The following is a 26,242-nucleotide window of genomic DNA, read 5'->3' as shown; positions in this document are numbered from 1 at the left end:
GCATTTCAAAGGTGTGCATGACAAAGCACCGTGTGTGTCGCAGCAGCCGGAGCTCACGGTTGGTATCGACCGCGCCAACATTGAAAGTTTCTGTGAAAGTGGACACTTCAGCCAACAAAAAACCTGGTCAAACACTAACGTCCGCTTCTACCCTGAAATACCTGCTCCGCGTCCGACGTACCACTGTCTTCACTGGACTGTAGCAAGGAGCTTAATAAACGGGTGAGTACGTCTTTTTTTTTGTCTTTCGTTCTTTTAATATTAAAGTTTTCAATAAACGTGTCGTACCCGAGGATATCATCACATCATTTATGCGTAATGGTCGGGGGCTAAAGTGACTTGAACTACCGGTAGGTTTAACGAAAACCACTGGTTGAATTCACCTCATTGCTCCTGGCATTTGGTTTTTAACCAAGATTTTTTTCTCATTAAATGTGGTCACATTTCCATTGACACCGTGCATAGCGTACTTGGCTTTTAAAGAGGCTGTTATCTGCTCCCTGTCGCCTGAAGTGTGTTGGAGAGGAGACCACCACCTCAGTTCTTTGGTAATCTGCAGAGATGATTTCACTCGGGGAGGTGGTGTTAGATAACAAGGCCTTTCCCCACAGGATTTTTTTTGTTTCAGGAACAAGTGTAGAAAGCTGTGAGACAACATTCAGCCTGTTGCATAAAAAGAGGAAGTCCACTTGAGTGCTGGAGGATGTGAGTCTCGTCTGGCCTAAAGGTCACACAGGACTTCGCCCTGCTCGGCTGATGTAGTTTCTACACTTGTGTTTTTGGAAGCAGGAGGAGAGCTGTTCCTTTTTCTTCATCAGAGCAGGAAGTTGGGACATGTAATGTGCTGCTGTTTGATCAGATGACCTTTCCTCTGTTGGCCTGGTTGATTTTCTTTGGATCAGCGGATTCAGTCTAGATTACCGAATTCTGTTGCAAACTTTGATTTTCACGGTTCCTGTCTGCTGGCAGGTCAGAGGTCATTTTTGTTTTGCTCCAAAAAGTCACACTGTTGAATCCACTGGCACCTCTTGAGCCATCAATACAATGATGTGGGAAAAGCAGAGCAGCCAAATTGTTGCGGTGTTTAATAATTGGCTCCTGCTCACCGAATACTGCAAATTACTTGCAAGAAGTGTTCACCTTGGGCAACAAAAACAAACACACAAGCTCGTAATTCCCATTCTTAATGATTTGCAGGCCAGGAATGTGCATCCTGCAGCCTAGGAAAGTCTTGTCCACGCAGCATGGAGTCTTTTTACTGGCCCCTCTGTGAGTGAGTGTTCATCTCAGGAGCAACAACAACAACAAAAACCTTAAATGGAAAAAGCACACTACTTTTCAAATGTTTGGGTTCATGACATTGTGCATTTAGCAGTGGTGTACAACTGCCCACTGTTATTCACATCTGTCTTTTGAAGAAACTGCAGAGATTTTGTTTCCTTCACTTAGACAAGAGGATAGATCAAATGGGAGGAAGTGCATAGGTTGGTGGTGTCTGGAAAGAAGCTTATGGGGGTTTTAAGTCCGAACCCCACCGCAAGACAGAGGCTCACCACAACCCACTGATGTCCTGTCCAGGGGGGGAGAAGTTTTACATCAGTGGTATCAGAGCAGGAGATGGTCTTCAGCTTATGTAATGCACTTGGAAGATGTTGGCTGATTATACTCCACTAGTAACGGAGCCTTTTGTCTAATTCAGCAGCTCAAATCGCCTCCATCAGCAGCTTTGCAGAGCTGGTGGGGGAAATGATTTTGAAGTCATGATTAAGTGCTTCTGATGAATCTTAAAAGTGGAGCAAGAAGTTTTTTTTTTAATGAAATGGACAAAATTTCTTCATGTAGAATTAATTTCCATTTTCGCTGAATAAGCACTTAAGGAAACGGTGCATGTGTGAAAGCATGCTTTCTCAGAAACAGAACTCGGCGTCTTTTCCTGTTTCCTGACTCTTTTGTTTTACCAAGTTTACTCCGCCGCTTGAGATGTATTGATTCATTTTTCATTTATAAATGCCAAACTGTTGCTCACTCCAGCATGTGAATTTGCTCCTTTCCTCTGTTGTGTATCATTGTACGTTGTATACATGTGGGTTTTGCATTGTTGGTTGGACAAAGTGACATTTTAAAGGGATAGTTTGGAAAATTGGCCCATTGCCATAATCCCTATAGTTTTAGGAGTAGGTTTGTTACCTTTAATTGTCGGTGCAAGCTATTTTTCGAACGGCAGAGCAGAGCCGCCAGCTGCTCAGAGCTACACTATGGAGGCTCATGGGATTTCTTGGTTTCCGTCATCAAGCAAGCACGTGCAGAGACTGCTTGCTGAAAAACTGCCCCCGATGGGAACGCACATCAGCAGTTTTGCATGAATTTACCTCAAAAACCACTCTGTGTCTCGTAAGATTCCGTTATTATCTCATAGCGTGGTGAATGTGCAGGTCACAACTTGTCCACGAGAGCGTTTAGGAGTGAGGGAAACCAAGAAATTCCATTCGCCTCTGTAGCGTAGCTCTGAGCAGCTCGTTGCTCTGCTCCGCCGTTCTAAAAATAGCTTGCACCGACAACTACTCTACAAACTATAGGGATTATGGCAATGGACCGATTTGCCAAAATGTTGAACTATCCCTTCAAGAAATGATGGTGGACTCCTGGAAGAAATTGTGCTGGTAATTAAAATTTTTTTTTTTTTATGGCAGTTTACAGAACAAGTGGTTGTTGAAGGAAAAACACCAAGACCCAGCTCACGTTATTGACACGTTTGACTTCTGTGCAGCTACCACAGGCTCTAATGAGGTAATATTTTTTTAAATGCTTGGGTTCAGAAAGGAAAGCCAGATGACTAACCTGTTATAAGCTGTATTGCCCTACTATGAATGCAGTGTATTGTGGAGTCTGAGTCACTATGTCTGAGCTCTGGTTCATGGGGTTTGCTCTCTCAGGGTCTTTTCTTCTCTGCCTGTCCATCCTGTTGGTTATAATAGTCAGTGTTTTGGTCTCAGTGGTGCTGCTGCCCTGTGAGTTTTCGCTGGCTTGGGGAAAAAAATGAGGGAATCCTCCTCTAATTTAGGACTAAGGTAGATGTCAGCGGTGGCAATATTACAGTTTGTGCTTTAAACATAGCTGCCGCCTGCCGCACAGACAGACATATTGGAACATTTAATCTCGAGTGTTACATCAGCCTGCTGGGATGGCATGCATAATAGACTAACTAACCACTGTAGCTAATGCTGGTGCTGCTCTCTGTTTTCTCTCAGCTCATCCAGCGTGTCTCCGCGCCAGCAAGCCTGTGATTAGCTGGAAAATATATTTTTCCTACCAAACCTACATACCATCCATCACAATGAATAGCCAGCAAATAATAGTGTGGCCTGGGCTAGATTACGCTGCACCCGCTGCAGCCTATAATATTATAGCCAACGTCGTTGTTGCAGAACAACATGGGAAAATGAGTTTTGTTTTTCTTTACAGAGTACAAACCGGTCACTGTTGGATTTTACAAAATATCTAAATGCATGTTTTTCTAAAGAGAGGACAATGAGTGCTATTTTAGTTGAGTTTTTCCCAGGTTCAACATGAGAGTTTGGTTGAAGTGTCACCACGGGAAAAACCACACTGCCCTTGTGTTGCAGGGACTGACTCAGCGGTTGCATGGCTCATGTCACCGTTTCTCTTCCTGTCTGTCTCTCGTCTCTCTGTCTCTACATGGATATCGTCTGCCTCGTGGTACTACCTGTGTTTGGCCTTTATCTGGCCGCTGACGTAGCTCTGAGTGTGGTTTATCTGCACAGCCATGCAGCGGTGAGGTCATATTATGTCGCTTTAACGTTTCCGACCAGTATAATCTGCTCCACTTGGTCAGAGTTTACAACACAACCACACACAGAGCCACAGAGACAGTCTGACTTTATACGGCGGCGTTGCAGGCAGTTTAGCATCAGCAAAGAAACCAAATTTCCCTGCATTCTTGTGCATACATTTGGTAGGACTTGTACTAGCATGTGCAAAAACACCTTCCAAAGTTTATCTGATGTGAACGAGTCTTCGGTAATCTACAGCCCTGCATCTGTGTCAGACACCTATATATTATTGTACCCTGAGTAACTGCAGGACGAATAGAGCAGATGAATGTAGGATTTTTTTTTGTAGTAATTTGTGAGATCTTTTTATCAACCATTCAATGACAGAATGAAACAGTGGGACTTGTGTTGTTATCCATTCAAGTGAATGGAAAAGTGGCATTCGACTTTTTGGTCCTACTATCTCAATATTTAAAGTAACCGGCTACTGGAGCTGTTGAATACACATAGTGGACTAAAAGGTAAGTCTCCCTAAAATGTAAAAGAAATCATAGATTTTAATTGTTTAAATAAAGTATTAAGTGAACCATTCAATGTTTTGAAATGAAAATGAACACCAACGCAGACTAAACTATATTTCCATGATTAGGTTTCAGCTTTCATGGATAATTTGACTCCGTTGTTTTATCCTGCTTTCAGTTCTATAAACCTATAGTTTGATGCCTCACTCTTAAAGAGTAGCCTTTGCATTTGTGCTAGTTCCACAGTCCGGTTAAGCCCTCTCTGGCCCAAATATCCTAGACAGTACTGGTCATGTGGCTGGAGTTCCCCTCCAGTCATTGGCCCTTGGGTGATCCCAGTTTGGGCGACTCTCCCCCCTGAGCAATGAGGTCAGTGTGACTCCTTGTGCTGGCGAGCCGTGTCTCTGTTTCTGCCGGACTCTGGAGGTCAGCAGCTGAGGACTCACATGCAGATTCCTCACATGCAAACAGCTTGTCTTGTGTGACCGAGTGAAGCTGCGTGACAGAGACAAACTGACACCGATTTGCTGCCTTTGTTTGTTTTTCTTTCACCTGACCATGTGAGTATTTTTAGCCAGTGAGTATTAAATGTTTATGGTCAAATAACCGTTTAGTTTTTTTTAATATTCTATATTGACTGATTTATAATGAGATTCATTCTGTTGTGGTGATTTGAAGCCATGCTGACATCTTATCTTATCCAAAGGCTGTTCTGCTCACAGAAATTTTGACAGAATCCTGATGTCTGTATTATCCGATCGGTAGTGGTGTTGATAAACCTGCTGGGATGCACTTGTTGTTCAATGCTTTTAACCTCAGAAGTCACAATTGGACATTGGGCATCACTTTTTAGTGTCCCATGGGAGCACATCTATTGTGTTGTTGTGACTGAATTTGTAGCGCATTTGATATGCATGTGTTTCCAGTGATGTTCTCTTCGCCAGTGTCACTCACAGCCGTGTGTGTGTGTGTGTCAGTGGTGCCACTGCCAGGTGTGTGAGAGCGCTGCCCCTTCCCAGTTTATGGCTGGTGAATGAAGTGAGGTAAAGATCCCGGAGTAAGAACAGGTTAAAGTTGATCCGTGCTCTATAGTGAGGACTAATGTGGTACTCCAGTCTGTAGCTGTAGAGACATGAACACTATGTGAACAGTCAGGAAGAAAGCATGGAAACATCCATAATTAGCAATAGATCACAAAAATACATATATAACCATGGTAACAGCATGCATCAAAAAAGTGGTAGCTTGATTAGTCCCTCAGTCGTGTAGGTGAGAATCATTATTGCCATGTTTTATGCTGTGTCCAAGTTGTCAACAGAGATCCATCACTTTTATATTGCTGTGAAAAATCTAACTGGTTTCTATCAGTCTAAAATGGTTTTTCTTTTCAGAATTAGCCTATCACTCAGTTTAGAGTTAGAGTTTGTGTGTGATGCTGAAACGTCACAGGAAAACATACAGGTTTAAACTGAAGTAAAGTATAAAACAAGCAAAAGCAGCTGGATTTCCATATAAGCTGACTCTGTAAGAGACCAAGTCCTGCATTTGACAAAAAGATATTTTAAACCATTAAATGTACAACAACAACATATACCTACTGAACAGGAAATACATAGCTTATTGTTAGGGTTATTATTTACATTGTAGAAATAATGAAATAAATAATGTAATAATGAGAAAAATAATGAAATAATTGTTGTCATGTTGTGCCAGAATCAGACTACACAGATTCAGACTGGGGCAGGCAAATACTTATTTAGCTACAAGTTTCTCCTCTGGGGTTAATTTTGATATCTTCTTGGCAATCTTGGCATTTCCCTGTAGTGGAAGTCTGAGCTGAGCTGGTGGTCAGTGAAACCTGAATGTTGTATCTGCTGAAAGCTAAGAGGACCCAGCGTGATAGATCGGTGCTCTGCAAGCTCTTTCATCATTTTGTTTTTAGTGCTGATGATGACACCTGACCTCAACATGTGTGAACTGAACAGTAAATGCACCACGTGATTGTGTTGTTGCGAGGCTGACATTGTTTGGCGTGTTGAGTCGTCTTTCTGCCTTCTGCTGAAGTCGTACCTGTTTGCTGCCGTTTCCTGTACACGCGGCTCGTTCGCAGGTTGAGTCATTTCCAGTAATTGGGTCAGAGACTGGGAGCCAGACGGTGAAGACAGAACCAGCAACGACAAACACAATATCTGGTTTGATGAGTTTACGTGTGTCTTTGATTGGTTTTGTAAAACGTGTGCACTCATCATTTTGTCTACGTGAATCCCTTACACACCCACCCTGGTTGAGCTGGGAGGGGCATTTGCATGTGTGGGTGTGTTTGCTCGTGTATTTTTGGAGGATCTCCCTTGTCAACCATCTGCCCCATCCCTCCAAGACAAACGACAGCAGTCTGGATGCCAGACTTTTTTTTTTTTCCTTTTCGAGGGCCGTGCTTCCTCGCTACACGTGAGACAAACTCTGCAGTTTGCCTGTCGTCAGCGCCTCCGGCTCTTTAGAGGTCACTAAACATGCTTCTGGTTAACCATTATTTACCCTGCCCCCTCTACACTGGGCCCACTGACCTATTAACCAGAGAGCGCAAACAGACAGCTTCAGACATGTCTGTGTGTTACGGATACGGATCCTTGCTGCTGGGATCACTGTTACAATGCTATCTTTATGTAGCTGCAGAGTCGCACGTGAGGGCATCACAGTCCTATGAACTCATAAGAAAAGGTCAGTGTATGTGGTTATCAATAGCATTAAATGTCCAATAACTGATGCAGTCTACAGTGACAGCATTTTTTCGACTTGACAACATAACTCAAGTTGCTCTTGAAAGTTTTTCAGAAATACTGAATAAAAATTAAAAATGAATAATATAAATGATTTTCACATATGAATTTCAGTCGAAGGCTGGTGAAAACAATGAGCTTTATCAACTCTGGAAAAAACATGACCCTGATGATCATGAGGTCATCAGTGTTGATCATTTTTCAAGAAACAAGCAGCTACGTCCCAGGTTTTCAAATAATAATATTTGCTGGTTTTCTTTGTCCCACGTGACACTAAATCTGGTATATATTTTGGATATTAGCTGTGTTGATCTTTGAGAAATGGAAGGTTTTTCATCATTAGGGTAGAAGTAGGAGACATGAGTGGAATCTTGTTATTTGATTTAAAGGGACAGTATGTGAGATTTACCCCCATCTAGCGGTGCGGTTGCATGTCGGCACGTATTCTTGCTGTTGCGTTTACGTAAACTCGGGCAGAAGTCAGAAAAACAACACACGCTGCATGTATCAGGATAAACAAGCCTCTATGTAAACAAACGGTCCGCCAGCACGAGGCAAAACAATACAGGCGTGACAATATGTTGTCATGGTGATGTCGTATTGTTTACCTGACCCACGTTTTACCGGCTTTCTCTCGTCGAGTAAAATAACATCCAGTTGGTTTGCCGACGGCGTCACTCACGGCGTCATTCAGGTGTCTGACTGCACCTGAAGGCAACACCAGTGCCTCCGTCCTTCCTCACACTAGCTACACGGTGGTGACAGTTTTAACAGGCGCTGTCTGGAAAACTTTCTCCCCGAGCCGAGAAGCTCCGGCGGCCCGAGTTTGAGGTTACTTACAGCCACGGTGACACTGAACGTAAAACATGGCGATTCAACATGGCAGAGAAGGTTCGGTGAACCCCCCCCTGTATGTTTGTAACGACTTGTAACATCTCATTCTAAGGTACGAGAAAGCGCTCGTTTGTATGCGGGCGCGATTCCACTTCAGTGAAATACGTATTTATGAAAGCGATATTTGATTTTTGTCAATAAAAAGCCAATAAAGTCCCATACTGTCCCTTTAAGAAATTGCCTGTAATGTCGCAGGACAAACAGGATTTAAAAGAATAGCTGCCTTTGTACCAGTTGATCAAGTTCTGTCATCACAAAATCAACACTAAGATATCGTGTGATGTTGCTCCGTGTTTGTGTTTGTAAAGAAATATAAGTCAAGTCCTTCTCTATGCAAAATGTCCCTTGACGTTTTGATAAAGCTCATCCAGACCAGCAGGGACGTGAATGTCACTGCTCTCTTTAAAATATGAACTCCCCTTATTTACATTGAATACAGAGTTTTCTCTGCTGTGAGTCAGATACGGTAGTTTGTTCGTTGTATTTATTTTTTTTTAAAAAGTGAGTCACATTTTGGCCTAAAGAACTTCTAATGTTTAAACAAGCCCATAATATTTGCTCTGTCTGTTTGCAGCATGACGAAGTATGTGAAAGTCAACAAACGTGGAGCGATGGTGCAACCAGACCTGGTATTTGAATTTTAACGGCCGTCTATCACCATTCATGGAATGATCACATTTCCATGGCCAATGTCAAGACATGAAATGCAAATTTGGGCAGATAACTTAAGACTATTACCTAACTAAGTGCTCTTTGCTTGTATCTTTACAATGGAACTTTCTGAGAAATGTTGATCAGGGGTGGGATCCAAAGTTTTTTTTGAGGTTCATTCTCATGAATTTGGAAGTCATTCTTGTCTTTTTCAACTTTTTTGTCTTAAAGGGATAGTTCAACAATTTGGCAAATTTTGTTTTACCAAGTTTACTCCGCCGCTTGAGATGTATTGATTCATTTTTCATTTATAAATGCCAAACTGTTGCTCACTCCAGCATGTGAATTTGCTCGTTTCCTCTGTCCAACCAACAACGCAAAACCCACATGTATACAATGTACAATGATACACAACAAAGTGACATTTTAAAGGGATAGTTTACATTTTGGCAAATTGACCCATTGCCATAATCCCTTTTAGTTTTAGCAGTAGGTTTGTTACCTTTAATTGTCGGTGCAAGCTATTTTTAGAACCACCGAGCTAAGCCGCAAGCTGTTTAGAGCTACGGTATGGAGGCTAATGGAATTTCTATGTTTCCCTCACCAGACTCATCAAATACACAATCCAACAACTCCAAAACGCTCTGGTGGACAAGTTGTGACCTGCACATTCACCACGCTATGAGATAATAACGGAACGTTATGAGACGGAGCCATTTTCGAGGCTGGTTGCCAAAAAACTGCCCCCGACAGGAATGCGCATTAGTGGTTTTGCATGAATTTACCTCGAAAACAACTCCGTCTCGTAATGTAGCCTAATGTTATGTTGAGCTGATGGGTTCAAGATTGAGTTGTTGGATTGTGTATTTGATGAGTTTGATGAGAGAAACCAAGAAATTAGCCTCCGTAGCGTAGCTCTGAGCAGCTCGCCGCTCTGCTCCGCCGTTCTAAAAACAGCTTGCACCGACAATTAAAGGTAACGAACCTACTCCTAAAACTATAGGGATTATGGCAATGGGCCAATTTACCAAAATATAGAACTATCCCTTTAACTTGTGAACTTGAAGCATGCTGTTGTCACTGTCCCAGTGTCGGTGCTTGTAACAGTAGATGAGAGCTTTGATGCACAGATTAAATGTGCAGGAGATTAAATGTCCCTGTCTGATAATAACTAATTGTAACAGATGCCCATGCATAATGAACAACGCCGGATTACTGTTTCTTACTTGATAGACTTGGATGTCAATTACCATGTCAGCAGTCCAGGATTTGAGCCAATTTGGTCTGCTCTGTTATACACAACATTGAAGATCAGATTTTCTCAGGGGGGGGTGAGAAAATTTGATGTCTGCATCAACCCCCGAAATGCAGGGCGACACAGACGGGGCCTGCTGGGACATGTCGGGGTGTAATGTGAGCGGTAATGTGAGATGTAAGTCTGGTGAGTCCCTGCATTTGTGGAATGTCTGTCTGTGTGTGTGTGCGTGCATGTGCAACAAGTGAGGGTGCTTATGATTTTGGTATGAGAGAAAGGAGCTGGAGCTGCAGTAACTTTACACCCCTCGCCTCCTGCTAGAGGCCACTGTAAAAATACATCTCCAGCTGCTGAATCAAAAATGAGAATTGTTAAGAGAGCTAACAGTGTGTGTGTGTGTTTGTGTTTAGTATCATGGATCACGGAGTATTTGGCCAAATGACAGGCCACCACACACTCACACTAATACTCCTAATCCACCTGTCTCCTTTGAGTCTCAGTGCAAGGGTGTGTGTTCCCATGCAGGTGTGTTACCGCTGCTGGAGGGGAGGCGAGGATGCTCACAGAGAGTTACATTGAAAGTATTTCCCCCCAGGCACAGAGATTATGTAGCTTTCACATGATGTGAGGAGGATTGGCTGGAGGGGAAGGAGAAAGTTGAAGAGAGGAGTGACACAAAGTAAAAAAAAAACCAAACACGATATGAGAGGAGGAAGAAAAAGCAGATAGGTATGTGATTGTCAGCCAGGCTCGGTCTTCAGAGAGAGGAGTGGAAGGGAGGGGAGGAAGGAAGGGAGGGAGGAGAGCGTGAGTGATGGCGTTAACGGCGGCAGGGAAGGTGTCGGAATTTGTTGACCTAGCTGAAATATTTATCGTGCTCTCCCGCTGTGAGTTTTAAACTACAGAGCAAACGCTTTACTTTTCCTCAACAGCTAGGGGTCTGAGTGGAAGTCCGCTCCCCGCTGCTGCTGCTGCCGCCTCGGGAGGCTGACTGACCACCGCATGTGTGTGTTTGTCTTTAGACTGTGGGTGTGGGTTCCTGGTTCTGTGTGTTTGTATACATGTGTTTTAGTGTGTGTGTGTGTGTGTGTGTACCACGAGTTGCCCTGCTGCTCCCCGCCCTGCTGGCTCCTTTAAATAAGCACCGCTGCTGTGTGTGTGTGTGTGTGTGTGTGTTTTTGGACTGTGAGAAGGAAGGGCAGCTCAGCCACGGTGTGCAGGAAGGGAAACAAACTTTTGATAGGAGCGAAGACAAGTGCCCACTGATTTAGAGAGTAAAACCATCCTGAGTCAGCCAATTACCATTATAACTATTATTATTATGTAATTATGCTGCCAGGTAATAAGAGTTGATGTCAATCTGATTTTAACTGTACAAAGATAGTATCTTAAAACTAAATACTCCTTTCAGACATGCACTGTACACTTTCTGTAAAGGTTTGTGTTATTCTAGAAAATAACTGTTTCAAATCATGTGTTTTTACCATGTGGAGAATCTGATGTAGTTTATAGTTGTTTTGTTTGGCTACAACGAGGCTGGAAGGTCAGTATCATTTACATATGGAAATATACACCGATCAGCCACAACATTAAAACAGGTAACTGGTTTCAGTGTTGCGGCTGATTGTGTGTTTATACATTGAACAACGCCGGATTACTGTCCACTTTTCCAATGGGAAACAAGTGCCACACGTATACATGTACAGTACAAGGTGTCTGCAGCAGCCTCCAATTCTCAGATGTCAGCTCTACTACTGTGGCTTATCGGTGTGTTTTTCTAGGGAGGACTGTGCAGTGACATATCCCTGACATCCAATAATTGTGCAGCGTTTCCTCAACACCTTCCTGTCTCGTATCTATCTTGGTACGTTGGCAACAGAACGGCTGCTTGCAGCTTTTAAAGTTTAAATGACCCAAACGTAGTCCATGTATGGTTGTGGCATCACAAAATAGCAGAAAGCGTGTTTTAAGGCACAGTTTCTGAATACTGACTGTGTGCATTGAACAGTTGATAGATTCAGTAGTTAAATGCTTAATTAATCACTTTTAGGAAACTGTAAAACTGTATTGGTTGAACAGTATTTATAGAATATGTAGACTTGCTTTTCGTAAAAAAAAAAAAAAAGACATAAAAATGTCTACTTTATGGGACCTTTAAGTGACTAATCATAATGATATCTATCAGATGTTATTCTATCAGATCATTTGATATCTCATGATAAAGTTGTAAGCTATCCTGTATTAAAAAGACGACGCGTCAAACTTGGGAACTGTACAAAAGCAGAGAGTTTTTAAATGTCTGCCTATTCCTGCTGGACCTGCTGCCGTGTCTTTCCCAGGAAAGCTCCTCTTGTGAACAGGAAGGATGCATTTGATAATTTCAACAGCGTCTGCCAAAGTGGCTGCAGCAGTTTGTTTGGAATAAGGAGAAAAAGACAAAGTGGTCGTCAATCAAAGCAGAGTCAAGTCCTGGTTGTGGAATCACATCGCAGACACTGATAAAAACTCATTTAACGGAACTGAAATGTGTCTTTTTTTTTATTTGTTTGTTTTAGTCATGACGATCACTGATACTGATCCTTGTAATGTGCCACAACAGCAACAGGATTAATCAAATCAAAAGCAGCATTGTTCACTTTCCTGGATCAACAGTGCCAGTGCCGTGGGTAGTGGAAGTGGTACTTCTAAAGAAAGTCAGGATAATGAGAGAGCCAGAAAGATCGTGTGATTACAACCGAAGGCTCGTGCTTCCTGCTCTCCCAACTCTCTTCCTGCTTCTGCACAGGAGGGGGGTGGAGTCCTGCCGGCAGTGGGAGGAGAAGGAGGAGAGCGTATTAGCCTAAGGAGCGGAGAGACGCTCAGGTTAGTGTTTGTTTTGCTCGCTCACACGCAGCAGCACTCTGCTGCTCGCATACCGGCACAGCGGCGCTCGTAGCAGACCTGAGAGCTGTACCTACAGTCATCTCTGAGTGCGACTCGGCTTGATCTTATTCCTGAGACCCAGTTTAGGGATTTTACCGCCTCCATGTGAGTAAACTTATCTTTCTGTCCTGTTTGAACAGAGCAGTGTGTAGACACGAGGTTTGGCAAGTGTGATTAAAACAGTCGAGAGTGATGGTTGAAGATGATATTTCTGTTATTATATCTTTTTATTGTTAATTTTATATGTGGAGAGATGAGATCATTTGTTGCTGCTAATATCTAATGATAGCAAGAGGAGTGTCAGTCTGCCACTTGTGGGCTCACCATGCAGCAGAGCAACTGAAAACCTCTATTATGACCGAGGCAGCTATTGTCTCTTTCTGTCCCAGCCTGTGCTTCCTTGTCCTTGACATGCTATGCCAAATCTAAAAATACTGGTCTTGATTATAACATTTGGCAGCGCTGTTCCAGGACTATTTTCATTCCTTCAGCTGTAAGGGGGTGAGAGGCTGTGTGGCAGTGGCAGGCGGGCTGAGTGTGTGTGTGTGTGTTGTGCCTCTGACAACCTGACACTGAGGCTACTGTGTTTCCAGCAGAAAAGGAAAGTGTTGGTGTGTCCTCAGATTGTCTCACAGACTGAGCTGATAAAGGGCAAAGATCTGAAAGAGTTTGATGAACCCTGTATGGTTTTACTTATCTTTCAGTAAGTGTGTGTGTGTGTGTGTGTGTGTGTGTGTGTGTGTGTGTGTGTGTGTGTGTGTGTAGATCCCCTCAGGCTGTCGGCTAAAACAAACAGAAACTCACCTGTTAAACTTTCAGCTCCTCTCTCCGTCAGTGCAGAGATGGTCATGGAAGAAAAGGGTTAACAGCTCAAGAATGAGCCGAGTGTGCGACTGTGTTTGTACTTGTGCGTGTGCAACCGTGTGTGTGTGTGTGTGTGTGTGTGTGTGAGATTTTGTGCATGTGTGTGAGTGAAACACTCCCTGTATCCAAACCAACAGTGAGGCCAAGCCACTGGGGCGACTCCAGTGACCACTCTCCCTCCCCACTCTGTGTGTGTGTGTGTGTGTGTGTTTGTGTGTGTGGCGGCTCTGTAACTCGCATGTCTCTGGAATGTGTTCATCATCAGCATGTTGAAGGGGAGGGGAGGGGGCGGGGGGGTCATCTTATATCTCTGTGCATTATTGTTTGCCCTCAGGCCTTGTTGTTGCCACAAACAGCTGTGTGTGTACATGTGTGTATTTGAATTCTACTTACTGCGGTGTGTGCTTCATGTAGTTGTGTGTCCTTTAGTCTGCAGTTGGCATGTAATTGAATTAGCGTGTTTAAGCACACTTCTGTCTCTGTGCCCATGTGTCCCCAGGTGTGTGTGTGTGTGTGTTACCTAACAGATTAGCTGCACCTGAGTGAGATGAGAGGAGTTGCCTCCAACCATTGATCCAAACACATTTAAACATGCAGTTTTTTTTTCTTTTTTTTTTTACTTTTCTCCAAATCTGGATTTGCAGATCAGTCGGGGAATACCATCAGTTTCCATCATCAGCACAAATTCTTTGCTGGATCAGTTATTTCTCCCTCCAGAGACTCGGCCAGGCCGGAGTCTCTCTGGGCATCGTAAATCCTGTATACTAGTTGCCTGCTACAGGGAGAAAAGGAGATATGTTTATTATATCTAAAAAAAGAAAAAAAAAAGATCCTTTTTCCTCAACTAAATCTTGAGGTTGGCATGTTGTCATTCAAAGCTACCACAGGAGGCTTATGTTGTGTTGTTTTCCACTGGGTTTTGCAAAAGGCACACACTAAACTAAAGAATGTACACATCAGTAGAGTGTGTGGGAAAATCTCTGACTGTCTATCAGTGTCTCATCTTTGGACGACGAGATGCTACTTGTAAATGTAAATATGACAAAATGCATGTTGTTGTTCTTGTTTATGTTGCAATCTTTTATTTTTACTCCTCTTTGGCCCACACAGGCAAATGGCAGATGTCATAATGTTTTAATCTTTGATGCTTGGCTTAGTTTTCCTGAGGGAGGACTCAGCCACCTGCTCTCCACTGATTACCTACTCAGTCAAAACTCTCCTTACCACATAAACACTCACAGAGAAAATGAGGATGCTGACATTCATGGATGCACAGCTACACATAAGCGCACTAGACACAGGGCTTCACCCCTCCCCATCTCACCCTTGGGTGTAATTGCGCATGGATGTGTGTGTGTGTTTCCCGGGGCCACAGACGCAGACAGTGATGGGCAGATGTGGAGGAGGGGAGGGGGCATACAAAGATGGATCTAGATGCTATAATAACTGTCTGCTTATGGTTCAATGGTTGTTTTTGCAGTCGACTAGACCCCGGTGCATAACACGGTTTCATAACGCTCGGGTCCAGACACTTCAGTCATGCATGTGAGAGGAGCTCTCCGCCCAGCCAGGAGCTGTTTGGTGTAGGAAATGAGCGGCGTGGCCACAGATGATAACTGCACGGCGCTGTGGTGAAGCCAAGATACCAAGGGTTGACTCCTGTGAAGTCTGGTCCCGTGGCGCTCACCTCTCCGTCTTCATTAGCTGTCTTTGGAGCGCCCTAAATCAGCCCTGGGGGGGTGTGGCTGATAACCTTTTGAACCCTCTCTTTTTTAAAGCTTTTTATTGACTTAAAAACTGAAGCCAGGGCGTCCATGTGGGGTGATGGGCCGGGGGCCTGGGTATGAACCCGACTCGTCGTGAGGTTTATAGACTATTATTCAACCAGAAGACATTAGGAAGATGCTTAACTGAGTCAATTAAGCCCGAAGTGTCCAAGCCACAGCTGGGACAAGAGCCGATCTTTCCGTGGATACGGTGCACAAAGGTCCTTCAGTGTTTCCTTCCTCACTTCCTGTCCCGTCTCTCTAATGTCCACTCAGCCTCACTCCGGCGTTATTGTAAAGACGACTTGATGGCTTTGCACTTGACATTATTATTTGACTTAGCGATGTTTTCCATCTGTGGTGATGACATCATATGGGACATTTTTAACCACGGTTGATTAAAACCTGATAACTGGGGCAATCTGCAAAAGTATGTGTGTTAATGGGAGCAGCATCTGGAGGTAACGCCAATATCAAACCGACGTTTGACTTTTCATGTAAGAGGTCTGGTGTAGCAGGAAACACCAGTATTGTGAGTTTATAGTTTAGTTTATATTGATAATTATTGTTTTGTCGGACTAAGTTTCAAAGCTGAAGGATGAACTTGGGTGTTCATCTTTAGATGTTTGCCCTTATCTTTGTGCATAAAAATATAAATTCTCTATGCAAATAAAAAAAACATTACAGTTGCAGTCATTCTCAAAAGACTGTGTGTGTGTGTAGCCCCAGCTTCACGGATCTCCACATTTTTGAAAGAGGATACACTGAAGTCTGTATTAAGATGTCTTGATCTATTTTCTTTCTTCTTCCTAGTTTTGCCATCTTTGTTAAGCAGTGGATGGTCGGACCATCGGCTCACACAGTGAAGGAGCTGTTGTCCAAAAGGCCCAGAAATAGACGCTAAGGTCACCGTAAAACAGGGACAACCTGCTGGTCACACACCCACAGTCGGAGGCAAACACTCCAACCGGGCACGTTTGTTTGCTTTTTCTCCCTTTCTCACACATTTCCTGTTGTGAAATGCGTCATTGCTTCCTGCTCGTCCCTCCAGTGGGAGAAGAACCAACAGAAATCACTACTGACTAACTTGCCCTCCCCCTTTTTCTCTCCCCCCTCTGCTTGGGGTGAAGGTGACTCTCTCAAAGAGTCATCGCCTACAAACTTAACTCAAAGATTGAGGGGATGTGGATATTGTTTTCTAGTCGTGTTGTCCGGTGAAACCATCTTATCTTCATTTCTTTCTCTGAGTTTCAGTCAGGACAGGATTTTCTGGTGACACGTCTTTAGGTGGGGTCTCTCCTGTTTTTATTAGTCTGGGTTCAGCGTCCGCTGGGACCAAGGCCACCGAGATATGGCAACCCAGCTGGCGTCACAGAACACACACTCGCAAACACACGCACACAAACAAACCTTGTTCCTGCATGTTGAACATTGTTTGCAGCATCTTCCTGTTTTGTTTTTTTTTGTCACATTTTCTAGGAAGAAAAGTAGAAAACCATCAGATACAGATTGGTTTCTCGTTCCTCTTCCCTCTCCTCCTGAATTCCTCTTCCTCACGTGCTGGTGTTTGCTGTTTATATTCAGTTACTAAGTGCTAGAAAATATTGGGCTCTCCCTATAATTAGTGTTGTGCGGGCTGGTTGGTAGAGGGCCGTAGTCATCCAGTTGTGGTGAAGTGCGAGTCATCTCTTCCTTTCAGCTGCAGCTTCCCCTTCCACCCGTCCCAACAAATCTGGACAACATGCACACCTCCGTTCTTTCTGTCTCTTGCTAATATATTACTCACTCACTCTGTCACAGTGAAACACAATCCCTCTCACACACGCACAGCGAACATCATAAGGCATTTCATTGCCCTCGCTCTAATAATACGGTGGCTGTTAAAAGCAGGGTAGATTCATAACAACGGAGCGGTTTGCATAGTTCCGCAATAATCGACCCCGAGCAAAGTTTCCATCGCGGAATAGAAATATCACCCGTGGGTCCGTCCGTCGCTGCGGTCGGTGCCTGCGGTGCGCTCGTCGCTTCTGGAGACATCAGCTGTTTTGTGTGAACATGAATGGAAAAATGAGAGATGGATGGAAAGTTGGGAATGAACAAGACGAACAGGCAGAGGGATGTTTTTGTTTCCCTTCAGGGAGTTATTGCTACACACACGTTGACCCACACTGGATCAATTCGCACCTTGTTCTGTGGCAGCCAGAGGTTTAACGGTGCTGTTCTCATACACGTTAGCACCTATACAATGTACAATGAGTAAATGAATGACAAAAGCTGCAGTTTTTTAGGATTGAGGAGGATCTGGGCCAACAATATTTGCATGTAGATGGCTCTGATCGCTCTCTGGCCCAGCGTTAAGGAAGGTAACTGGGTTTTGATTTACATACTGATCTCCATGTGCAAATTCATTTAACTGCTTTTATTTGACCCTTTTTTTTGTGAAGACCTTGCACCAACAATAATTACTGCTCATGCTTTTACACTCACTCTCCGTTTCTCCATCGCCCACTGTTTCTATGTATCATGTGTCATGGCTGAATTGTCGGAGGCCAGGAAGGAAACAAAGAGGCAGAATAATGAGCGGATCATGGGATTGTAGTTATCAGCTGAAATGGGTTTTATGTGGGTGTGTGTGTGTGTGTGAGAGAGGGAGAGAGTGTGTTTGCGTGCGCACAGCTCTGGCGTGGTAGCTTTAACACCTTCAGTTGAAAGAGTTGAGCTCAGGAGACAACCAAAGCATCTTCTCCTTTGTGTTTACGTGATTTATATATAGTAAAGTGCGTCACAGCAGCTGGGATGGAGACTTTAAATTACGTCATCATATTTCGCTAAAAGGCAGAAACTGGGACCTCTGTCAAAGTATTTGTGTCATTTTCTCAGACCCAGCCATCGGCCATTATTAAAGACATTGGTCTTTTTTTTTTGTGGACATGAAAAGGCTCTAAATGTGGACTCAAAGGATGTGTTTTTTCCAGGAGAGGCCTGTGTGAGGGTAATGACAAGGCCACAGCATACTAAACCTGAGGGAGCCGAGGTTTCCGCCACCACACGTTTGTCTTCAGCATTTCTGGTAAAGTCTTCAGGATGAGTTTCTATGAATGGACACATACACAACCGTTTCTATAATTACCTATAGCTGCTGTAGTGAAGCTGGTGTTTTCAGTGTGGTGGACGAGGCCTTTTTTCCCCCCGGCGTTACAGACGGGCTTTTCTTTCTGTTTCCTGAGTAGACCCTCCTGTCAGAAAAGCATTTGAGTATATGTAACGACAAAGATGACCATAAAGTGTACTTGTGAACACAAATTGCTCAAAAAGTAAGATTTTAAAACTCTGTGCAGTACAATAAGATAATAATAACTTATTTTCACAGATACAGTATGTTTTGCCTGTATTCAAATATTCCCTGGGCTGATAGCGGTTGTCTCCACTTTTTACAGTGGTCTTTTGTATTTTACCATACTGTGTTGAACTAGTGTTGCAAGTGAACTTTCTTTATGCACATTTATTATATAAATTCTTATGTTTGTAATGAATTGAAGCTTGAGGTTTTGAGGACGAGCCCTCATCATCAACACATCACTGAGTCCTTTTGAATGTCTCGCGTGTCCCAACTGTGGTGAAGTCGTCTTCATTTCCTGTATGTCTCATCTGGAGAGTTTCTGTTTTCCCCCGACTGAAACTAACGAAGCCCTCCCTCCTCTCTTTGCCTTGTAAGATGTGAAATTTCCTTCTTACTCAGAGCTTGTTTCCTTTTCCCTAACAGTACTTTTTTCTTTTCTCGCTCTATATGTATTCCCTCAGGATTTTTCCTGAAGGCTTTTGGTCGCATGAGGTTTTTGTGAATAATTATTTTCTGTGATGCAAATGTGTTTTTAATTTAAGCCGGACTATTTTAGACTCGTCTTTGGTTTGTCACATGGTGAAGATGAAAGTAAAGTGTGCGGCTGTGTGCGCACGTCTCTGAGTTTTCAAGCTCTTGAAGTACCTGAAAATAAGTGTGTGTCTGTGTGTGTCCAAGTCTTAACTGTCATGATTGCTTTTTCTCATCTGCTGTTCAAGGATGAGAGAGAGAGAAAGAGAGAGAGAGAGAGAGAGAGGGGGGAGATGTGGGGAAACAGGGTCACATGTTGAGAGAGACAGGAGAAGACTGCTATAAAAAGACTAATTAAAAATGTGTGGATAGATATGTTGGAGGTGGAGGTGAAGAGGAGGAGGAGAGAGCGAGAGAGCGGGCGCACCGACTGGGTGTGATGTAACCTGGAGTGTAATGTTGTAAATGATAAGGAGGGAGGACGGAGGGGGAGGGAGAGGATGATTTTTCTGGGAAATCAGAGCTTGGAGAAAGAGGAAAAATAAGATGAACATTGTGTATTTGTGTGAGTGTTTGTGTCAGCGGTGCTTTGAACTGCTAAAAGTGAGAGTAATTGGGTGAAAGAGGAACTTCCACTGGTCTGTGTTTTTGTTTCTGCTGCATTTCTCGGGTCAGTTTTTTTAGATTCTGTTGTTGTTGCATTACAAACACCAGCGAAAAGGTTCAAATCCGAATGAGGGCAGAGTTGGACTGAAGAGTGAGATAATCCTCCATTGTTTACTGTGTCTCTGTTGTCCACACTGTGTCTCCACTGAGGACAAGACAAAGAGCTAAAGAGGAGGAACAGTTGTGCATCTTTCAGTGTTTTCATAGCACCCCACTGGGCTTGATGCAACTCTATGTAAAAAATTGCAGCTGTTTTGCCCGTTGTCCTCCTCTCCCTTTCTCCCCCCCTTCCCCACCTTCTCCCCCCACTCTCCCATCCACCCCCTTTCTCCCTTTCAAAGAATTTTCATTTGAATGAAAACCCTGCCTCAGTGTTTTGTTGTGCTCCAAGGGGGGAGGGGTCCAATTGGTCAGAATCCCTTTCGAGGTGGACCAATGCGAGCGCGCCTCCCGCCCACAGCCCCGCCCCCGCGTGCCCCCGCCGAGGCTCCCGGCCCGACATGTGATTGGCCGGGCTGGGAGGAGCCAGACGTGGTATTAAAGCCTGTCCCGTCTGCTCCACTTCAGTATTGAAGAGAGTCCCTGTCTGTCAGCCAGAGCAGCGTGTGTGTGCGAGAGTGTGTGTGTGTGTGTGTATCAGTGTGTGTGGATGTTTTTTTTTTTGTTAATGAGAGACGGACAGAAAAACACACTCTGACTTGGACTTGCATCTGTTTTTTAACCCTCTCCAGGACTGTGGGGCTCTCCAGCTGAGTTGCCGGCTTTTTGTGTGTATTAACAGCTGGACCGTGGACTGAGGAGGGGGCTGCACTGCACGGACGGGTTGGACAGACACCGTGAGAGGAGGAGGGGGGGGATCATAAAGGCTGTCGAGTTGCCGGTGTCTTTGCCCGGCTGATCTTCCAGGAGTTTGTGGATAAAGAGCTCCCATCAGCTGCACCGTGACCCCGATCCACTGCCCTCACCCCCTTCTTGGGCCACTGCTGTGCCAATAGAGGTGGTCCGGCCCGGGCCCGATGTGGAATTTGACCTCGACCGACCCCGTCCCACAAGTAGCCTTTCACTGAGGGGGGAAACGAAGAAGGATAAAAGAGCAATAGGGGCGACGGAGGAAGAAAGGGAGAGAAGTGAGAGCAGCAGCGCAGCGACCGGTAAGGAAGTTAAAGGGGGCTCTGGGGGGGCGAGGGAGCGGGGCCGGGAGGAGGGGGAGGAGGAGAGTGGGAAGAAAAGAGAGAGTACAAAAGAGCTATTTTCTTAAGCTTAGAGGGGACATGAGGGAGCTCGGTCGGCGAGGATGTTCTCAGCCACCTCTCCTTCTGTCACTTCACTCTTCACCTCCTCATGTTCATATCACACAGCTGGAAAACACTTATTCATGTTTAGCTGAACCAGTCTCACAGTCTGAGCTTGTTTTCATCAGCTCTTTGTTTCTTTGCACATGATTGTTTCAACAACCTTCTGACTGAACATCTCTCTCTCTTTCCGTCAGCTCCTCCAGAATGCCGGTGGAGACCCTGCGGCCCTCAGATGGCCGTCTGGCCGGCGTTCCCTTCACCTCAGCCATGCCCTTCAGGATACTTAACAAGGGCCCAGAATACTTCCGCCGGCAGGCCGAGCCCGGGGCCCGCAAACTGAGCGCAGTGGAGCGCCTGGAGGCGGACAAGGCCAAGTACGTCAAGAGCCAGCAGGTGGCCCTCACCCGCCAGGCCCCCATCAAACCACCCATCATCCGCAAGCCCCTCGTCCCCCCAGGGATGATGCTCCACTGCCAGATCAGCACCCCCCCGGCCCGCAAAGTCCCCCGCTGCCCGGCCGACGTGGAGAACGGAGGAGGGAGAGAGGGGCCGATGCGGAGAAGAGGACCCGCTCTCAACTTGGACATTCTGAACAATCTAATCAACGACGTGTGCGACGGACCGCTGCCCTCGTCCCAGTCCTCGTCCTCCACCTCCCCCTCCTCATCGTCGCCTTCATCAGGAGCGAAGAGCATCGGCAGCAGCCTGTCGGCCGAGCAGGAGAGGAACAACCGGCTCCTCAACAACCTCAAACCTTTGAACCACGGCACCGCCAACTCTTCCTCCACCTCTTCCTCCACTTCCTCTCCGCTCAATAACAACCTCCGGACGCCCGCGGCAGAAGTTACCCGGCGTCCTCCCCCAATCCCGGCGCGAGCACCGCGCATCGGGGCGCCGGTTCCCTACAGCTCCCCCAACTCAGTGACTGTGCGCAGGGTGGACGTGCGGCCTCAGGCGGAGATCAGGAAGCCCCAGAGGGCCCAGCTGCAGCCCCAGCTCCGGCCCAGACAGACCCCCCAGGGCCAAGTCGCACACCCCCAGGTCCCCCCGCCGCCGCCTCCGCCAGCTCACAACCAGCTCACCACACCCTCCATAACCCTGCCCTCGCCCCCGGTCTACCTGCCCCCGAGTCCGTTGCTGGTCAGAGCGGGCATGATCCCGCCCGCCTCCCCCGCCTTCACCCGCATATCCAACGCCAGCTCCAAGGGGTCGGCCCGTAAGCACCCATCCTTACACCGCTCCAAATCGGACCTGAGCGACCGCTACTCCCGCGCCACCGCCGACCTGGAGCGGTTCTTCAACTACTGCGGGCTGGACCCGGGCGAGGTGGAGGGGATGGGCGGCGTGGAGCGCTTCACGAGGGCCAACTCGGACATCGTGTCGGTGTCCAAGCTGCGCAGCGTCAGCACGCCCAGCTCCGAGTGCGGAGACGAGGCGGACCGGGCGAGGGAGGGCGAGGAGGACGAGGACGGGCCCTCGAGAGCCAACGAGCGGGTCCCATACGGCATCTCCGTCATCGAGAGGAACGCCCGGGTCATCAAGTGGCTGTACGGCATCCGTCAGGCGCGAGACACCAACAGCGCCGTCTCTAACGTATAGACCGACGGGGACTTGAACTGACAAAGACAAAGAACAGTGACTTTTTGTATGCACACATACGTCTGAAGAAGGGATACCCATCTGATGATCCTCCGCTGCCTTACATCACGTTCATGGATGATTCAGTAACTGTTACTTCTGTTTCCTGTGAAGACTTTTGTTTTGAAAAAAAGCTCTTATCCGGGCTGCAGGTCAGGACTGCCTCCCTGGGAGACGAGACGGACGATACATTTCCCCCCAATTTCCTTCACTTGCTCTTGTGTAACAACATCAGTAAACTAAAGCAATAATAGACTGGTGTAAATGATGATGGTGAGGATGAAGCCAGATGATGTTTGTGATTGTGGTTCCTCATGTAAAGGTACTTAATGTGTGTGTGCGTGTGTGCGTGTAGTCTGTGTGTGTGTGTGTTCCATACACACTGCTGAGAGCTACAGTGTGGTGACTGTCGAGAACCACGTTGATACTGTGAAACGTCACAAAAAGCTTCCATAAACACATTTGTATTTTCAAAAAAAGAAAAAAGACGTTTTGGCTGTAAGACTGTTATTGTTATTATTATTATTATAATTATAATTATTCTACTACAAGTTTTTGTCAGCATGTGAGTGAAACATTTGTATACATCTACTTTAGGGTATTCCCTCTCAACAAAGCACACGTATAACTCTCAACACAAGTAATCACTTCACAGCACAGGTGGACATTCAGGTCAGTTGGCGGCGTGTGTGTGTGTGTGTGCACGTATCTCGACTGTAACGATGTCTCCATGTGCGTCTGCATCTGAAGCATGGTTTCACGTCTTGGATCACGCTGCGCTGGTGCAGCCACAGGAATCTGTTTACTACGTATGTCTTGACACGGACGAGAGAGCAAGTCATATGATGAGGGATGGTCGAAGTAAGTGTAGCATGAAGAGTTTCTTTTGCCTCCGGAGAGATGATCAAAGGATGGGTGAAAGGGAAGGCTGACAAGAGTATAGATCATGGATAGAAATAATTATATCTATGGTGTATAAATATGTCTATGGTTCTGAAAGTGTCTCAGGAAGATGTACTTGGCATACTAATGAAAATGGACCAATATTTATTTGGAAAATGTAATTTAATGTATTTTTTAATATCGGACGAGTGTGTACAGAATTCAATCTCTTTGCTTTGAAGTGCAATCTGATCGACATTTAAGGATCACATTTTAAAAAAACAAAACAAACACATGCAAACACAGGCACCAGTCACAAGCGAGGATGTTGTAAACAGAGGAATGCTACATGTGCCCCGCTGCTCCGCGGGGAAGCTACAGAAGAACGTGAGACTTGTGTATTTATTTGACTTCCTGTTTGTCGCTGTGGGAGCGAGAGCGGAGGTCCGTGGCCTCCCCTCCCTCTTCTCCCCCCTCCACCGTGTACGAGCTCTCCGCCCTCTGCATCGAGCTCCTTTAACTTTTTTAGGATACAGAGTTTATGGTTTATTGTTTGAGTTTCTTCGGCGTACCTGTGGCTGTCGCAGGTAGATGAGGAAGCAGCAGAGATCGGAGAGAGGGGGAGGAGGAGGGGGAGAACACGGCAGCAGCAGCGACAGTGAACAAAAAGTGCTGTTGAATCTGGCACTGGATGCCCAAAGAGTCTACAAAGTGAAGATCCAAAATGCTTTACCACGGTGTATTCTAAACAGTTAATAAAAAAATGTTAAAGTCATCTCGTTGTTTACTGTTTGTCTTATTTTTCTGCTCTTTGAAGTGGCCTGTAAACACCAGGACAAGACCCTCCTGGTTCCAGCATATGGCTGCAAACTGCCACTCCTCACATTTCTTCAGTGCTGTGGGACTTTATGACTCGTCACGGCCAAGCCCAGGTCCTGATGAAGTGAAATCTGGTGCGGGACCAGTTGAGCGCAGGCAGGTGTTTGGCTCGTCAAATCTCATTTCAGCATCAATAATTGACATGCAGCACTTTCTCCCAGCTCCCTCAATGCTTTTTTGTTTACTTTGATCGTGTTCGACTGCTGCATTATTTACTTGGCAAAATGTGGACACGCACACAATCTCTCACTCAAGTCTTGTGCTGGCAGGCTGTCATTAAGGCTGTGCACAAGTTGTGTTACTATGTGCTGCAGATTGCAGTCTGGAGGGTGACGATGACCCCACCCTCCACCATCTCCTCCACACCACACCCTCTTTAAGAGAGCGACTGCTCAATAAAACGCACTGTGGTAAAATGACTGGGTGTGAAAGGGGCACTCTGCTACTGAAACTGTAGCAACTCACAGCACATGTATGATTAGGCAGAAACATGGGAACACACAGGACTAGAAAGAGAAGTAAATGATACTTCAGCCACAATATCAAGACCAGTCACCACTTTGTAATCTCACACACGGAAAGGTTTCTTTAATCATAATCAGAATACTGCTTTATCCCCATGGGAAGTTATGTCATGTTACAGCTGCTCCAACAATACACAATATGAAAGGGATGTAGATAAAATACACAAGAAAAATAGCTGCATCATAAGAAAATATCTATGTATTAGAAAAATAGAACATGTTAAAGGGATAGTTCAACATTTTTGGCAAATTGGCCCATAATCCCTATAGTTTTAGCAGTAGGTTCGTTACCTGTAATTGTCTGTGCAAGCTATTTTTAGAACGGCGGAGCAGAGCCACGAGCTGCTCAGAGCTACACTACGGAGGCCAATGGGATTTCTTGGTTTCCATCATCAAACTCATCAAATACACAATCCAACAACTCCAAAATGCTCTCATGGACAAGTTGTGACCTGCACATTCATCACGCTGAGATAATAACGGAACGTTACGAGACAGAGTTGTTTTAGAGGCAAATACAGAGACTGCTTGCTGAAAAACTGTCTCCGACGGGAACGTGCATCAGCGGTTTTGCATGAATTTACCTCGCACACAACTGTCTCGTAACGTTCCGTTATTATCTCATAACGTGGTGAATGTACAGGTCACAACTTGTCCACGAGAGCGTTTTGGAGTTGTTGGATTGTATAGCCTATTTGATGAGTCTGGTGAGGGATCTAAATCAAAGCGACAAAGGCAGATTTTTTCCAGATTTCCCACAATGCAACTTGTTTGGTGCCTCTTTCCCTCTCTCAGGATCAACTGTTACTCCTGGTGATCGCTGCTAATATTTGGTGGTCTCTGTCCATGGATGGTCTTATAATAGATCCGTGTTTCTGCCTGAGCTGGACTCGTCACAAACCACAGCTCCTTTCACATCATGACATCACTGCGTTGCACGATCTCCTCCACAAACACGGCACTTCATTTCTCTCGTTGGTTTTTAAGGATGTGGGTGGCCGGTGAATCGGAGCACGCTTGTTGACAATGATAAATATTGCTGCCTGGAGCCCGGGGCTGGGCATCATGACAGCAGCCGCCTGGCGTCCCAGGCAGCTCTGATTAAC

General features: G+C 45.4%; 1 protein-coding gene across 3 annotated transcripts; it reads left to right on the top strand.

Annotated features, from left to right (window-relative positions):
- Positions 1-4,730: 4,730 nt before the first annotated feature.
- On the top strand, positions 4,731-24,453 carry LOC310988814 (protein FAM110A). Of its 3 annotated transcripts, none has more exons than XM_083975574.1 (3): positions 4,731-4,872; positions 20,650-21,069; positions 21,408-24,453. In XM_083975574.1, exon 3 carries the CDS (start codon positions 21,418-21,420, stop codon positions 22,810-22,812), a length of 1,395 nt encoding a protein of 464 aa, XP_083831700.1. In that variant the 5' UTR covers positions 4,731-4,872; positions 20,650-21,069; positions 21,408-21,417; the 3' UTR covers positions 22,813-24,453. The 3 variants fall into 3 exon arrangements, with proteins under 3 accessions (XP_083831700.1, XP_083831701.1, XP_083831699.1); XM_083975575.1 differs by lacking the exon at positions 4,731-4,872 and adding an exon at positions 6,985-7,030; XM_083975573.1 differs by lacking the exon at positions 4,731-4,872 and adding an exon at positions 12,767-12,916.
- Positions 24,454-26,242: the final 1,789 nt, after the last annotated feature.

The sequence above is a fragment of the Trachurus trachurus genome (assembly GCF_905171665.1).
Source record: "Trachurus trachurus genome assembly, chromosome: 7".
Lineage (NCBI taxonomy): Eukaryota > Metazoa > Chordata > Actinopteri > Carangiformes > Carangidae > Trachurus > Trachurus trachurus.
The sequence above is the reverse complement of the archived record's forward strand: the minus strand, read 5'-3'. Positions and strand labels throughout refer to the sequence as shown.

What these genes read in the sequence shown, in the direction of transcription:
- LOC310988814 (XM_083975574.1), top strand. Translation starts at nt 21,418, where the DNA reads ATGCCGGTGGAGACCCTGCGGCCCTCAGATGGCCGTCTGGCCGGCGTT.